General features: G+C 37.4%; 1 protein-coding gene across 5 annotated transcripts in view; it reads right to left on the bottom strand.

The window, feature by feature from the left end:
• The window catches only part of ATXN10 (ataxin 10), a 112,152-nt gene that overhangs the window by 45,507 nt on the left and 48,943 nt on the right, over nucleotides 1–17,702 (bottom strand). For all 5 annotated transcript variants that reach the window (XM_062634933.1, XM_062634932.1, XM_062634934.1 and 2 more), the window contains 2 exons: nucleotides 15,292–15,400; nucleotides 11,860–12,029 (listed from right to left, as the gene is read on the bottom strand). In XM_062634933.1, coding sequence (XP_062490917.1) covers nucleotides 11,860–12,029; nucleotides 15,292–15,400 — 279 coding nt within the window. The remainder of the gene's footprint in view (nucleotides 1–11,859; nucleotides 12,030–15,291; nucleotides 15,401–17,702) is intronic.

The raw sequence follows: 17,702 nt of genomic DNA, 5'->3' as shown, positions 1-17,702 counted from the left end.
TAATCTTACCCCACAAAACAAAATCACAGAACCACCTTCCCTATACCTCTCTTTGGGAAGAGCCCATAGCCTACACCCTATACCCAGCCATTCCCAAGTGTTGTCCAAAAGAGTGCTAGTTCTTATGAGCCAACAGCCCCTTGGGACCATCCAAAAAGTACAGCAAAAAAACATCAGCCACAAGCCCAGCATCCCTGCTCTGCATCTCTTACTAGTGCAATTAAAAGTTTTCCTGAAATGATTTGGAATGGCCTAAGTTTGTTGCAGCATTCAGACCTAACTAGTGTATTGTTCACCTAAGATCACAGAATCATAGAATGGTTTGGGTTGGAAGAGATATTAAAGCTCATCCAGTTACAAACCCCCTGCCCTGGGCAGGGACACCTTCCATTAGATCATGCTGCCCAAAGCCCCATTCAACTTGGCCTTGAACACTGCCAGGGATGGGGCAACCACATCTTCTCTGAGCAACCTGTGCCAGTGCCTCACCACCCTCATAAAAACCATTTTTCTTATGTCCAATCTAAAGCTCCCCTCTTTCAGTTTAAAACTGTCACCTCTTGCTAGATTACAGGCAGCAAACCAGAAAATAGTTAATTTCTACTCGTTATCAACTTCCCTATTCCCTATGTTTACAGAAAATACTCAATTTCATAAATTACAACAATGAACAATAAGAAAAGAACACCATCTTGACAGGAAGACTATTATTTGCAGTTTCAGTACAAGCGTGTGGGTTGGTGGTCAAAAAACATATGAAACAAAGTAGAGCTCTCTTCTGTATGTCCTCAAATCACTAAACTTTTACACCTACAGGACATTTATGATAACCCACCAGAGTGATTATATATTAGTTATTACATTGAACTTAAATCTTACTTTATCTTGTGAAGAATAACTTTGGTCAAAACTATCCATTAGTTATGCATCACAACTGCCAGTATTTTTTATGCCTATTTTAGCCATTTAGAACCTGTAAAAAGACATTTGTTTTCCCCCAAACCTAAATCAATGGCAAAAAGAGTGTACTTTAGAATTTTGTACTGTGAAGATGCATCCATCTGTATCAGTGTCTGAAAGGTGGATAAACTTATGTGCAGGGCTGTTGTCTATTCAGTTACTCTCCCTCATACCAAATCTGTGGGGATCCTCCACCTGAATACACACTGATTATAAGCACGCACTTAATCTTACCCTAACAAGAGATAACCCTATGAGCAAGAAGAAAAATCACACCTTAGGCACAGGTTTCTTCTTTTCTTATAGAGGTGCTTAGCATCAGGATATGTGATGGAAGCAATCTTGCTAGCAGTCTCTAATCAACTAAAGCTTGAACACACACAATCAAGCCATCAACTTAGGTTTTGAAAATTTAGCTAGTTCTGCATTTCACAACAGCAGAAGATAAATCTTCTTGGTACTCTGACTTTCAGTGCTTCAGATCATTTGACATAGTACGCTTGATGTTGCTCCCACTGCTACAATACCTAAATACAGGCAGTGCTCCATTCAAGGAACTTGATCTAATACCCAGTTGTTTTCCCAGTGTCTTTACTAGATCTATGGTCAATGTCCTTTTAAAATCCCTCTCATAAACCACTTCTGCCATAACAATCTGAACAAGTCTGACTGACCGCAATTATGGTGTGTGAACTTGGGAGAGTTGCAGTTTTAAACATTTAAATGCTAATGAGACTATTTGTTACCTTTGTCACTTTATAGAAACACTGAGCTTTTCTGATTAAAGCATAAAACAATTTCAAAAAGCACAGTTAATGTGAATTGCCAAAACAAAGGTAGACTGTAAAAGAAATACTGTCTGTTCTCCCTCAAGACACAGACAGAAGATCCTCCCTATTTATAAAGTCCTTAAACAATGTGGTAACTGAGATGTTTTTCTAAAATCTCGTTAAAGAATACAAAAAGTTCTCCTCACCTGTTCTACTACTGTGTAGATAAAAGAAAGCATGAAAAGCTAAGTAGGTTTATTTCAATCACAGGCCTTTGACATCAATGAGATGAGATAATTTATATTTAATAAAACAGTGCAAAATTGATCACTAATTATTTTCCTATTATTGTAGCCCTCTCATAACATTTGGGCTCTTCAAAGAGCTCTGCATTTCAAGCAGAAAAGATAACTGAATGGAATCCTGCAAATAAAAGCTGAACAGGCTGAACCTTTGCCTACATGGACATGTGTACCCTCGTTTATTCTCTTCCCCCCATTTCTGCAGCCTTTCAAAAAGGGACAATTCAAATACTTTGGTCCCCTTTGGTCACTGGCATCACCAAACTTCGCTCAAGCATTGCTATGCCGAAGAGCAAGAAGCACAATACTGCAGGTCTAACAATTTAGAACGAACAGCATCACCCAATGGCAGAAATTCAAAACTGCAGATGACAGGCTGTGCTTTCTCTTTCCTAGGATACAAAGAAAAAGCAGGAGAAAGTGACACAACAATCCACAACTAGGGAAACCAATGCTCTCTATCTCAAAGACTAAGTAGGTGATCTGATACAGCCTCATGTGTTTAAACAGGAATTTTAGCAAACATTTTTCAGGGTTGGTGACAGAAGTTACACTGGCTCGAAAGCACACAGGTGAATAGAACTGAAGGCTATTGATAAGGCAAAGCCAGGCTGAAGTGTGCAAGACAATTCACCTCTACTGAACCTAACGATGGGCTGCCACATGAGTGCTGGGAGTTAAGTAACTGAACTCTACTTTGATGAAACAGAAACCAAACACCAGACTTGGGTAAGCACATTTGTAAGCTTCTATCTAGCTTGATGCTTCTCTGATTTTGGTGGGAAAATTAGTATCAGGGTTCTGTAGCATGTGTTCAGCATCCTGCTTGCTGACCACTGGTAAGGAATCTTCCACAAGCCTTCACATAAAGTCTCCTTTATGTCTTCCTCACCCTGAATGTAGGGCAGATTACCACTAAGCCCATGAGTTAGCACAGTAAATTCATCACAGAATGTAGAATATCACATATGTCATGCTCCATTATTTCCTCAACAAAAAAAAAACAACAACTGCATGTAGGACGGCAGTTAAGGTAAGACAGGGAAACTCCAAGTTCATGCCGAGGTTAGAACAATGAAAAGTGACACAGAAAGCTAATGAAATTCCTTGTTATCGTAATGGAAAATATGTGTCACTTGTATCTGACACCAGTAAAAGCAGAAAGAATTTAGATTAACAGCTCAGACCTGAGCTGGAGAAAAAGTATTCAGAAAGGCAGACATTTTTCTACATATGGTGGTCTTGCTTCCAACAATCAGCAACACTGACAATAAGCAGGAAACACAAATTTCCTGCCTGCAATACAGGGCTCAGTACGTCTTCCAAGACCCTTTAAAAAAATAAAAAAAATTATTAGCCACATCAGAAGGTGGTTTTCATAACAGTGAGTTCCCCAAAAAACTAAGATCTTCACCAGCTAGTAAACTAGTGAGAAACATTTTTGGTTGATACAATGCTCTTCACTTAACTGAGAATGATACATGGAGCAACAACGAAAAAATTCTGAATACCTCAGAGTATTTTGCAAGCCACTGGAACTTTAACATCCCTTGTCTTACTGAAGCATTTAAATCCAAGTTGGAGAAAGGAAAAACAAAGCTGTCATGACTCCCAGACTCCTTTTTCTAGATGCTAGGCCATGTCACCTCCCATCGTTACAGGCCTCAAAATATATACCTGGGCAAAGAAATTACAAAAGTGATTGAAATTGCTGAGGAAAGCAAAGACGTTTTCAGATTTCAGTGGAGTTTAAACTAGGGTATTTACCCAAAAGATGCTGGGGCTATTCTTGAAGAGAAAAAATACCTGCAAATCCAGGAGAACACTCCTCCGTTTTACAAAGGAGGTAACACACCAAGAACCCACCTGTGATATCCACAGCACAGCTGCAACCCCTCATTATATGATTCACCCTGTGTTAACAGAAATTACTCCAAGCATCAATGACTACCACACAACATACATTTCAAGCAAGTACTATGTCAGGTCATTCTGCAAATGTGTAAGACTAAAAAGCCTGCTACAGCACAAAACACTCTCTGTTGAACACCAAGCTTATACACATGGTAGACATGAATTGGTAACTACTATTCAGTCCACTGGGCAGGAAAAGAGTTTCAGGAATCTCTGAGATTCTTCCATATAGAGGCCAATACTTTATCTTTTTTCAATTTCAGTCTGGCTTAAAAATAAGTATTTTTATATGAGCTGCTCCTCCCTAGGCAAATTAAATATAAATGCTATAGATGCAGTTTCAATACTTAGAATAAGTTTATTGTGAGTTTGAAAAAGGTCTGGAAATGGCTGTTTGACAACAGCGTGCTAAGCTTTGCTTTAAAAAAGGGCTAGAGTCCTGTGTTGTGCTGCAAGGGTAATAGGGTTCAACACCAAACAGGGCTCAAAAACCATCCAGATCCAAGAAGAGGCCAACAAGCCTATAAGTTGGTACTGACTATGGAGTGGTATGCAGACCCAGCTTGTTTTAATTCTGGATGTTAGAAGACATCTAGTCATCTTACTCTTTTCTATCTTCCCTTTTCACTATAAATCAAAGCAATTAATTTCTAGAGCTATCCAACATCTCAATTTAAAAGACTGAACTTCACAAGATAATCTTCCTCTCACAGCCTTCCTTTTACTCCAAAATACCCAAGTCCTGTTCTTGTTTTTGGCAAATGTATGCTGTATAGAATCATTCTACAGACATCTTCACATTGGCAGAAGCCAATGTAGTTTACACTTATGTATGTTCAAGGTTTGGTCAGAATCTCAGCCTATGATTCATGAGAACTTTATAATAAACAGATGGATCTTTATACCCTTTTATCTGTTAGATAGCAATTACAGTAATCCTCCACATGAAGCAGGCCAATAACATACAAGAAACGAAGTATGGTACTGTGCATGTCAGCCTTCATCTAATCACTGAGGATATCCAGACAATCAATATTTGAAGATATCTCTTATGTAGTGCGCAATTTAAATATCAAACGGAAGTTGTTTAAAATAAAAGCTTTAGAAAAAAACAAAAAATAGCTTATGTATTACTAAAATTACCTTTAATATGAAACTTTGACTGTACCTAAGTGTGTCTAGGCTCCTTGCAAGAAAAAACTTCAAGTGAAACTGGTCAAACTGGACAAGTCACAAGGAATGACTTGATCAACTCTACCAATTGCCAAAAATTGGTAACTAGAATAGCAGCAGGACAAGAGGGAACACTAACTTGTTGTCTATAAAGGGGCAGCACAATATAATAGTTTTGGATTATTCTCTATCAACAAATCAATCACACTTCTAAAAATAATTCTTTGCACTTCATAAATGATACTGCAGTAGGCATGTATCTCTGACCTAAGGTCAAAAAAAATCCACATCAACCCTTTAATACTCATAGTGTCCCACCACTTGGAGATCTTGCGATTCTTTTCTATTTAACAGTCTCCAGCACTTTGAAGAAAATCTTGGCACTTCATTAATCGATTGTGACAGAACCGAAAACTAAAATAGAATCCATATGGGACCAAGACTAGAGACAGTTACCTTAGATGTCAAAACAGATACTTTTAAAGACACTCTTGAACCAGAGATACTTTTCTACTTGGAGTAAGTCTATACCAGTTAGGTAGAAATCTTTCCCCAGGAAAACCTAGGCTTTTTAAAGCACTTCTCTGAGAAAGCCCATTTTAAGCTTTATTGCTGACTTTTACAGTACTATACCTAGACAAAACTTACCCATTAAAGGGCTCAGTCCTGCAGCTCCCTGAATGCTTCGTCCTTATCTAGCAAAGCATTAAAACATACAGACAGGCACAAAATTAGAACAGCCCCATTCAAACAGTGGAACCATGCAGAACTTTGCAGTTAGCTGTGAAGGAGCTCACAACTTTGGATCACCCATATCCAAAAGGCTCCACTGTTTCTGCTCAGCTCTTAAATGAAGAATATTGCCTGTTTTTGGCTTATGTTTAAAATTAGGAAAATATGATAATCACAATTATGTAGGTTTCTAATGAAGAAATCAAAGCAATTTATTTCTCCTCCCTCTCTCAACAGCACAGATAAATGTGGGATGCTCTTCACTGCAAGTAACTCAAATCCTGCCATGCCAGGAAGAATGTAATTACTTTAAAAAGTTAAACTAATCCTGAAAACACAAAACCAAAGCAAACCAAGAAAAACACCCAATAACCCAGAAATTGGATAAGCTCATAGAGTCTGAAAACCTCAGGCAAGAAAAAGCCAATTGTTAAGTAAAACACAGTATTTGTCTTTAGTTTGAATTTTTCTGTTTTATAATCACTACAGCAAGAAGACTAAGTTAAGGAGCCAAATGGTGACAATTTTATCTATGGGTACTGGCACCTTTTTCTAACCGTATTCTAACTGGATTCATTACACACCCTGCCCCAGTGAAAAAAAGAATGAAAGAACTAATTTCAAACAAGTCAAATCTTGTTTATACTTTCAGGCAGAACAGCCTTCAAATAGGGAGCTAGTCTCATATAGAGCAATTTGGCTTAGATATATATATAAAAATACCAAAGTTATGGTAATCACATAAAACAGTATCCAGATGTTTTATTTGCTACTTTATGCTGTAGAAGCTTCCACCCTACCACCACCTTTTCTCCCAGAAAACTTTCTCAAGCTTGCAGTGACAAACCCCAACACAATTACATTAGAGGAAGCATTGCTGCCACCTCAAATAAAAACCAGGCATGTAAAAAAAAAAGTCTTCATAAACTGTTCACCTCATTAGAGTGACTCTATTGTGGTAGGAAGGTGCCAGTACCAAAGACAACCCTGTATTTCAATTTTTTTCCTCTATATAAACAGAGCAACTTTATCAAAGAAACACACACTGAATTCAGAGACTAATATCCTATCATTGGGTCCATCAGCATCTCTAGTATCTAAAATGTCCTTGGCCTAAGGCTATGGATTACTTTATTACCTGAAGGCATCAGTTTTGATTTAAACAGGCTGATTAAGAGACATCTCAAAGATACACTTGTGCACATTCACTATGCTGGAGAGCACAAGAGGTCTCTCGGCATATATCAAACTATCCCCGGCATACTAAATATATTGCTAGAGTAAGCCATTAGCAATGAACTACCTATCCTATCAGTAACAAGAGTCACTTAAAGACAGCAAAGCCAATGCAAACAGATTACAGCACCAAACCCAAGTTGAGTGCTTTGTTCTAAGTTATGCTTAACTTTGCATTTAGGAACATCAAAATTTTCCCTTCAGGATCCTTCTCAAAAGGCAACAGGGCAGTCCGATCTCAGCAGGCACATGTTCTGCCAGCTGGCTGCTCCACGTTGCAAGTAACACAGCTCGTCTCATATCTAGCTTGTTCCAGACAACACTGCATCCTTCAGTAATAGTTTTCACAGGGTAGAACCCTCAGGCAATTCAGACTCCCCCTTTTGATCTCAGAGGTAATAGTGAACACTAAAGTGAATAGTGAATAAAGGCTGCAATTAAACTTTGTCAAGCTTTCTACTTCCTTTCAATCCCCTATTTATGTACTCCAGCAAGGTTGTGTGACTGAAGTCTGATTCCTCTCTTTACAAGACAGGAGGGGAAACAATGCAGAATAAGGTCTACATTATTTCATTCCTTACTCAAGTACTGATGACACTTGCAATTAAATCAAGTATTTTAAACAAGTCATAATGCATAAACACCTCACAACATAAACAATACTTTTAGGGAAAGGCAGTAAGTTTGTGCAGAGTAATGCTATTTGTCACAGCAAGACAGAGATCAGTTACCTTACAGTACACATTCTTGTAAATGAGCAAAGAAAGGTGCAGATTAATTGCTGTGACCTATTTTGTATTTATTTCATTTCTACAATAAAGGATTATAACCTCTAGACTTCATCCGTTATGTTTCTTTCGGAAGTTTTATTCTTTATTAAAACAGTTCTACTATACTAAACCAGCAGAAAGAGTTGCACTGAATCCATCGCTTCATAGCAGAAAAGTGAGAGCGGAAAATAGGTATAAATTCTGTCCAAATGACAAATCTGAGGTGTTCAGAAGGCAAGTAAAACAAGGTAAGGGGAGTATGGAGGAGTTTTCACTTTTTCTTTGATAACTTCATTCATTAGCTGCCAATCAAAGCCTCCATTCCTTGCTCAGCCTCAGAATTCATCTCCTTCCTTCCAGAATATTTAAGAAAAACATACAATGTGTCTCTTTTTGTGAAAGAGACATAACAAAATAACAAAATACAGGATCGCACCACATGCATGACAATAACTCTTTACAGCTTTTCCTTCTATAGAGACAGAAAGCACAGGAAAGCCTGCACATCAGCTGCAGGCTTTTGGCAGGTTCAGCACAGAAGTAGCTCAACATTTGGTGTCTTAAGTACAACACTTATTTTTTCTTCTCTCCTCTTTATGCAAAAGCGCGCACATCTAAAGACATGCATGTACCAAACATTTATCAGTCCAAATTGAACACTTTATCAGACATTCTTCTTACAAATACCAACCCATCCAGCCTTGCAAAGCACGCAAGTGGGCAGTAAGCCTGGCAAGACCCATTTTAATAACCGCATCTCAGTATACGACTTAAATGTCTGCCCACTCCTTTGTATCTTAAGAACTTATCACAATAGTAACTATCACATAGTAAATAAATCTATGAAGAAAAAAAGATGCAAAGAATGTATTGCTGATGCTAACAGAGTACAAGCTAAAGAATGCTTTTTAGAAAAACAAATAATGATGTAAAACAGAAAATGAAGAAGCAATAAAGCACTATTTCTCCATTTCAAAGCATTACAAGATTTTTCACCACTGCCCACAAACCAGTGCACTAATCCCTTGCAATCATTGTTCTTATTGCAGGTGGAAACCATAAACAGAGATGGTGAAGCAGCCTTTGCAGAGCAAGTATCCTCCTACTTCAGGCATTCTGTTGCTTTAACTCTGTCACTAATGCCCCATGCAGTAGGACTTCACCATGGTAATTCAGCAGACATGTGGTGCATGAAACATAGGCTGGCTCAAGACCCACCTGCAGAGAACAGGAAGGTAGTCACTCAACTCTTGAAGAAGCTCCTCAAGATAGTGATGCAATTCTGTCCACTTAGGGTGCTTAAGCTAAGTCACCACTGGGGTCCAATGGCTTTGGGGACTACTCATGTTTTCAGAATAGGTCAGGCAGACCAATGCCAAGCACTAAGGATGTATTATAAAATTAGGGGCTATATTTTTTATTATTAGTAGCACACAATTACTCAATTTACTAATGCATTATCATTGTTACTGGGAAAAGAACTCCACTAGGACTAGAAATTACAGCAAAATATTAGAGAAAACAAGTGTAAAAGCCTCAGCTAATAAGAGTCAGAATACTAGCAGTGCTGTTCAAAAGCCTTTGGTAAGTGCCCTCTCATGCTAAGCAACCAGCTAAACTGACTGCAGAGAAAGCCACTTTCCCAGCTTGTGCCTAGAATTCACACAGAAAGTCACACAAAAGCAGTAGACAACAGTAAAGCCCAAGTTCTCTCAGATGTGTTGGCCTGTATGCTTGTTACATAAAAATACAATCTATCGTGTATTACATTAATTTTGACTGAATACAGAAAGTAAACTCTGTGTAAACCCAATAATGGATATAAAGTAAGATCTATATCGTGAGATACTATTCTGCAGAGAGGTTTGAGAACCCAGGAACTAACCCCACTTTCATTCAGTTCTAGCTCCGACTCATGCACCACTTTGAACAATTCACTCTCATCTCAAAACTTCAGGTTTTTTAGCTGTGCAGTGATATAGGCTGCTTTCCCATTCCTCACAAGCATGTGTTTATGTGTGGAAATGGCCTTAAAAATGACAAGTGCATTTACCAAAACCAATTTAAATGTATGAAACAAACTGAAGGCACAGACAGTGTATCACAGTATTGGCATTTCTAAAGTTTCAACAGCACTTAAATAATGTTCCATGATATCGCACAAAAGAATCTAGGTAATTTTCAAGACAGCATAAAGCAATAATATTTGCAGGCAGTTTAAGGCAAGTTAATACCCACCTTCCATTGGAAACACTAAGTCTGCTTGCCTAATTGCTCCAGGGGCTTTTGAAAATCCCAGCAAAAATGAACAATAAGCAGTAAATCAACCCTTTCAAATGAAAGCAACATCCTCCCCTCCACTATCATCAGGTATTCCACAAAAATGCATTTCACTTACACAAACACGTATTACACCATAACGGGTCAGAGACTGAGGTATGCAAGACTGATTAATAGTATTAATTTTTCAGAAATGTTAATATCTTTTATTATATTCTGTAATATGAATGGGGAAAGGGAGGATCATTACTGTATTTCCCGTCTATATGCCCATATTATTAGCATTTGTCAAAGTGGGTAGCATTCCTCAGATTTTCCATTTCTCTACCCTGCAGATAAATACCCAAGGACATAGGAGCGCTCCTCCCATACCCTATGAAAATGCCCTGCTGCCATTATAAAAGTCTAACTTGGTAGATGCTAAAACAGTTGAAATCAGATTTGACAGCATCAGTACAAGAGCCTATTATTTTTGTAAAATGAAGTATTAGTAAAAAAAAAAAAAAAACACCAAAAATCAGGAAAAGAAGCTTTTAACAGGGATTGTTTTTTTTCAGTACTCAGTTTCTCAACAGCTCTTTGGCAACACAGAATCAGACTCCGTTGATCTCATCATATGTAACTTCCTAAAGAGTAACCCATATTAATTTTTGTATTTTTGGTACTTGCTGACATGGGCCTCACTTGACATCGTAAGAAGTGAAAATACTACTTTACTCCTTTATGTACTGCTTTACTCCTTCTTTGATATAGCCTTTCTTCCATGTTTTTCATTTTCCAGCCTAAAAATTACTTCCTTGACAGCAGGTGAAAACTTTGATTCAAATTAATAAAAGAAAGTAAAACAAACCCAAATTTCCCTGTTCAATTACAAACAGCAAGTAACAAAGGCTACTCAAGACTATTTCTTTCCAGGACAAGGCTGCCAGAAAAAAAAGACACTTTAAGAGAAAGGTAAGACATGGGAATCAAGAGAAAGCTTCTCTAGAAAAAGAAACTCACAAGGAAGAGCTAGAGAAACAGAAACTTGTCACTAAGCTGAGACTCTTGTAATACTGTATGTGGTTGCCTAATCCAAAGAGTAAGATAACCTAATTGATTTTTGGAAGTGCTCAGATGAGCTGTAAGACAACATCATTTAATGACTGCTTTTCTTGCTGAAATTAGGTTAGTCTAGCAAGTCCTAGAGGAAAACCACATCTTTTATCACTCTAAGAAAAAAGGTTTTGTATTTAAAAACATGTTGTTGTTTCCTCTTTTTCCTCACTGTGGAAACAAAACTGATTTTCCATACAGAAATTCTAAGGATAAAAGGTTCAAAGTGATTTGATGGAAACAGACCTACATTTTTAAAACGGCATGAAAAAATATAAGGGGAATGAGGGAAGAAGTATTAGATACTCATTCAAAGACTGAAAATTAAATTCACACAACAATTCCCATCCATTTCCTTCAAAGTAAAGCTGAGCTTTAGTCTCAGATATTTTCTTTTCAAAGAAAGTATAAATGTGAAAACAACAAAGGAATTCGTCACTGGACTGCATTCTATAGGACTAAAGTGAAAGACATTACATTGTTATTAAAAAGTCGGCATATCTGTGATAGTAATTCCTTTATATGACTAGTTCTATCCCATCTAGATCAACAACATATTTTCATCAGTAAAGTTACAGTCAGGCATACTCTTCTGTTCACATGTCAGAGTTCTGCCAGAAAACTTACCTTGTCTTGGTTTTCCTTATTTTTGTAACACAAATTTCCAATCAAACGAATGAGATGAGATTTAAAATCCACAGCTGGATGCAAAACTTCTTCCTGCCCTGTCATAGCATGTGTGGCAGTAAATACATTTACAGTCTGTTTCCCAGCAAGATGAGTTAATCTCAGGGTATCTACAGAAAACAAGAATATTTAAATTAATTACCACATGGAAATTAGTATCACTTTGCACAAAACTTTACTACTAATTGTTAGGTTCAAAGTCAATCAACAGAATTTGAGATATTCAGCAATTATGTCAAAAGAACTTTGAAAATAATTTGTGCTAGCATAACCATAAAAAGCCATCTCAAGGTCAGAAGGTGGTTTTGCATCCTTTTTACATATCTACACAGTTCAGACAGGAAGTCTGAAGGCTGGTGCTATCGGTCTCTACTTGAAGAGTTAGAATTTGCAGGCTGTTGGTTCTGGCACCATAAATAAATCGCTAAACTCAAGGCTTTTTTAGAAAACTTCACTTAGCTAAAGCTTGTCACAACAACACATCCTAATCACAAAATTACTTTTTTTCTCTCTTTTCCAACCCATCCTAGCTCTGTAGCATGAGAGGATTTTGAGTACAGATAGCACCCTGACACACCTTAACAAATCCTTCAGTGCCGTAATCTTGTCAACCAAGACATACTGATGTCCTGTATAGCAAATGCTAGTGTATAGCAACTAGGATTTTTTTTCTACAATGCTCCAGGGAGAAATCAGAGAGAAAGGAAACTAAAATCTGTGAAAACAACATCCGACAAAGAGACCACACCTAGAAGAAAAGCCGAAATCATGTGAACACCTGAGAGCTCATACAGCCGAGAAGCAAATTCACTAAAGTCTGCGCCGACATTTCAAAATTAAGAAGTATTTCCCCTCTAAGTGACCTGCAATAATAAAAAAATGTCCTGTTATGCCACTGTCCTCAGGATTCCTCATGCAATTTACATGAGAATAACAAAGACATAGCAACACCAGGTTATAGAATAGGGTGAGAATTAACCCCTATACTCATTCTGTTCTAGATGTGGCAACATCCATAGCAGAATGAGCACTAGATTTCCTGGATATAAATTAGAAGAACCATCATTTATAGTTTCACACCCAAATGGTTAATACAGGGAAGAAAAAAAAAAATCTCTGTGCTGATAAAGAGGTAACTACATTTTGGTAGTTTTTTTTAAATATGAAACTATACTAGGGCCTAGAGGCCTCCTATATGACAGCTACCACTTAACAGTTGTTCATATTCTGAAATAGGAAAAAACAAAACAAACAACACTCTCCTGATTGACCCTAAATATGTTATCATAAAAACTGCTTTTAACAATCCCTTCTTTCACAGAAATTCATCTGGTTTTCTAAATTCATGATATTTGTCAGTCTTGCATCCGTTTCGTGGCATTTCACTTTGTGTGCTGCCTTGCCTTGAAATCTTCCTACTTCCCCACACACAACACATAAGAGGTCTTCCTAAATCTTCTGCCTGCCCTGAAGAGCAAACCCTGATGAAAAAGATTTAAACCAAAAACCAAAATCAAACAAAAACCCCATGAAAAAATTAAATATAGCTCTTCAAATTTTATTACAGTGCAGACTAAAATGCAACGAGCAGTGCACCTACCTGGAAAGAGAAGTACAGGAAAAGGTGGAAGAAAAACAGCCACCTTCCACGTACGATGCCAACCCAGAGACAACAGTGCTCCTCTTAAACACTGCACATCAACACGATACAGCAACTGCTCCTGGGATGTCACCCATACTCTCAATTAAAGGACACTTCAGTCTGCCATTCTCTCATCCCAAAGAGCAGTTCTTCCAAAATGCCCCTCAATCCTAAAGACCATTTATGTCCCTGGTGATATTCCTCAAACACTGTGCAATCAAGCTGTTAACAGTCCTAAAGGTATTGTTAATACTGAAGCATTAGGGTCTAATGTAATCCAACAATTACTGGAAATAACAAAACACACTCCTCAGCTGATGCTTAAAAGATTATTCAGGTATTTTTCAGATCTTTCAATCACGCTTTTGCTAACTTCTAACAGGAAACTTTTCATCATATAAACTGAAGAACTTATCAAAAAATCTGTTAGATGAAAATTTAGCACTGTTTATCCTTATTATGTGATATAACACATTAATACAGCTTCTTTCCATTTCTGCTAATACAGAATTAAAGCAGTCTTGTAGCCAAAGGTAGCATTAAAGAAACTATGCAAGTACATAAATTATTGTTGGCTGAGGGCATGTGAGCAATAAAAAGGATGCACATGGTAGCAATGTTCTAGCCTGCACTCATTTCATTAGCCTGGAGACAGCTGTGCAGAAAAGTCAGGCTGTGCACAGCTAGAGACAGGACAACTTGTGTGTAAACTTCTAAACTTAACTGAACTGCAGCTCCCTAAAATTCTCATTTAAGTTTAGTTATACAAGCATTCAGATGATACAACACGTACCTTTCGGTTTCCTCAAAACATACACACAAGCACAAAATAGATCTTGTTGTTAGTCATCTTACTGTAAGGAATAAAAATATAAAACTGCCATCAAAAATAGGTTTGGCATAATTTTGGTGGTGGTTTTTCTTTTTTTGTGTGTTGGTTGTTGTTGGGTTTGTTTCAGGTATTTGGTGTGTGGGCATTTTTTCAGCAAAGCACCTCTGAAAATCTCAAAATAGTCACAATTAACAGCTGTTTCAGCCTTTTTCTTTTTCTTTTTCTTTTTTTTTCCAAAATATTACATATTTCTCCTTAAAATTCATAAACTTTTACAATTTTCTCAGAAAATGGTGGTAGTCTCAGAAACTGATAAAATTTAGGAAGGCAGAGGCATACATACACTTCCTCCTCGTTCCTCCCCAAGTATATTGTTTTTTTCTGGACAATACCGGCTAATTTTGTGTACAGCCCTTTGCTGTTCCTTAGCAGAAGACAAATTGTTTCAAACTGACCTTTAAAAGTAACTGAATTTGGTTAAGAACATTCAAACTGCACTTCATTTCAGTTTTCAGGAATTTGGCAAACAGAAGGGAACAGGCATGGAAAAGTCCTTTTTCTACCTCCTGAGGAAATTCTTCCCCACGCATTCAGCCCGCGGAAGAACACAGGAGGCAGCTGTCCTTTGCACAACTCTCACTGCATAAATAGTGCATTGCTAAAGTTGAATCAAGCCTCTGTTGGGTAACAGGAACCAACAGAGCAAGAGGAGAAGCAGAAAAATTCCAGGAGCAAATCAAATATTTGAAAATGTAGATTAATTAAATTTCCTATTTATTTATTTTATTAAAGGTCAGTATCATAATTACCACCAGTTGTGAAAAACATGTTTTTATTCACAGAGCAACATGATCTGGAGCAAGCCAACTGTTCAAAAACCTTGTGGCTTTTCACTCACCTATGGCTGTTTCAAGCAAACCAGGCAAAGTCTGTAGATATTCCAGCTGTCCATTGCTCGATGTCATTTCACAAAGAACATCAAGAAGACGAATTGCAACCAGTGCTTCCTGTAAATTAATATGACATTCGTGAAACTGGCTTATGAAGGATACCAAAGGAACATAAGGAACTGGCAATCTAAACAGAGGACAGGAACTCTCAGCACCTCAGGTTCTTTGCAGGTCTTCTTAACTGCCAAGAATACATTTATATAAAATGAGGATATCTTTCTAGAATAACAATAATGTATTACACTGCAATAATTTCTACAGTCAACCAAGGTTATATGTGCCCTGAAAAATCACGGGGAAACCAAAACAGAGCCATAAAGGATAAAATTTTAACAAAAACACAGTAGCTTCCAAAAGCAGAAATACAGAAAATTACTAGCTGAGAAAATTATTTCTGTATAAATGTTTTCTTTGAGTTTATTCAGTAGGAGCGTCCCACTTTAAAGACACAAATGCTGCCTGCAAGACACCAATTTGTTATCCGCAGGAATTCTGTAAAGTTCTGTGGTCACATGAACTTTGGCTGCGAGAATTTACATTATTCTTGGGTAAATAGGATTGGGATCAGAGATGCAGCATTTTGGTTAGGTATGAGACACAATTTTATTTGCATATTATTTATTTAGCCAGAGAACTATTTTTTTCTCACAGACTATATTGACATGTGCTTATAATGACATTTCAGCACTTACAGAAACTACCTGAAGAGTGTATGGCATAATTTGAAATACCACATATTGCTCAAGAACCATACTGTGACTGCAAGATGAGTCAACACAAGGTGTGGTATGTAAACTGCAAGTAGCCTTGAAAAGACTCAGACATAGGTCACAGTAACTATTCCTGTGTTGCCTGGTCCTGGACAAAAGAGATATTTACTTACCAACAGTATAACATTTTTTAATTCACGTGACAATGTAACATAATTGAAATCATCAGCAATAGTGTTCAGTAATTAAGCACTATGATTATATCTATTCTTTACTCCTTGGAGCCAACAAATCAGCACAGGGTCCAGGTCCTAAAGCTGCACTTTCATTTTTCCCCCCTCACACAGGTGTAGGATGATGCAGATCTTCCCTACGTTATTCAACAAATTGCTTTTAATAGCACAAAATCAGCCAATATACTGGTCATTGTCCTGTTATAAAGTAAGAATACCCCAACTGTGTTTCAGAGACAGTAAGCTGGTATTTAACATTTTAAAAGCTATTTTGCATTGTTATAAGACAGTAGCTTAACCATAAGCCCCTTCAGCACTTAGCATTTACCTTTGCACAAGAAAAAGTTACATGCTTTACATCTGTAAAGCAAGCATCAATAGTCAACTATAAATCACACCAGTAAGGTACAATGGCCCTTGCTGCCTATGCGCACCCCATTACCCATGTACATAATGCAAGCTCTGTAGTGGCGGCCACTGAGTTGTGGCTTTTCCTTTTTCAGCCTTATCCTTTTCACCCTCTCCCATTTTTCTATTTTTTTACTTTTTTAAAATGCATTTCCTCACTGTCCTCTACATAATTCTTCCCAGAGCCTTATAATACCATCTCTCCCTTCTATCCCAACATCCTTCTCAGTTCCTCAAGTGTTCCATCTAGATTTGAGAAGAGGAACGGATTGTTTAAAAATCACAAACAAACCCCCAAATTCTTATTCACATTTGAAACTTGATTCTTTAAAAAAAAACTGTTGAAACATTTCTGGATGGGCTCCCCAACACCACTCCAACTTTCCAATTTTTTTATTTTTCACCCTCCACCTGTACAAAAGAAAGGCAATAAAGCAGAACACTTTAAGTTCAGCAGCAAGACACTGTTCAAACCCCAAAATGTTTTGAAATCTGAGAGCCATCTTGATGTGGATATAATATGAAAAGTAAATAAGGAAATAACTGAAGTTTTAAAATAAACATATTCCAAGAGAGACTCAGAGTAATGTTCCTTATAAAGAGATGAAATGAGAATTTAAAATCCAGGGAAGGGTTTTATTTTGCAAGTATGGTTGAAAGTTACTGAGAGCAAAACGTTGCTGAAGTCAGGCTTATAATGGAAAAGTTATTTAAAACATTGGTTTAAGCACTGCAGAAGCATATGATTAGCTTTTCTCTGGTTTAAGATGGAAGCTGCAAGACCTGAGTTTCCTTTGGGAAAAGAAGCTATGTCGACATATAAAAAATTAAACAGTAGATGGGACACCCAGAAAACATTTTGGGAATCAGGCCAGTTCAAGGATTGTTCCCAAAAGGCAGTTTTCAAATGTGGCCTTGCAGTTTTGCAGTCTAAGACAGCTTACTAATACAGACACAGCCTGCCCAAGGTGCTTGGCTTCAGGGCCACAGAACAGTCCAGGCAGAGTT

The sequence above is a fragment of the Pezoporus occidentalis genome, unplaced genomic scaffold (genome assembly GCF_034315485.1).
Source record: "Pezoporus occidentalis ecotype Australia unplaced genomic scaffold, CSIRO_AGI_Poc_V1 ctg44, whole genome shotgun sequence".
Lineage (NCBI taxonomy): Eukaryota > Metazoa > Chordata > Aves > Psittaciformes > Psittacidae > Pezoporus > Pezoporus occidentalis.
Note: the sequence above shows the minus strand (reverse complement) of the source record. Positions and strands in the feature narration are given on the sequence as shown.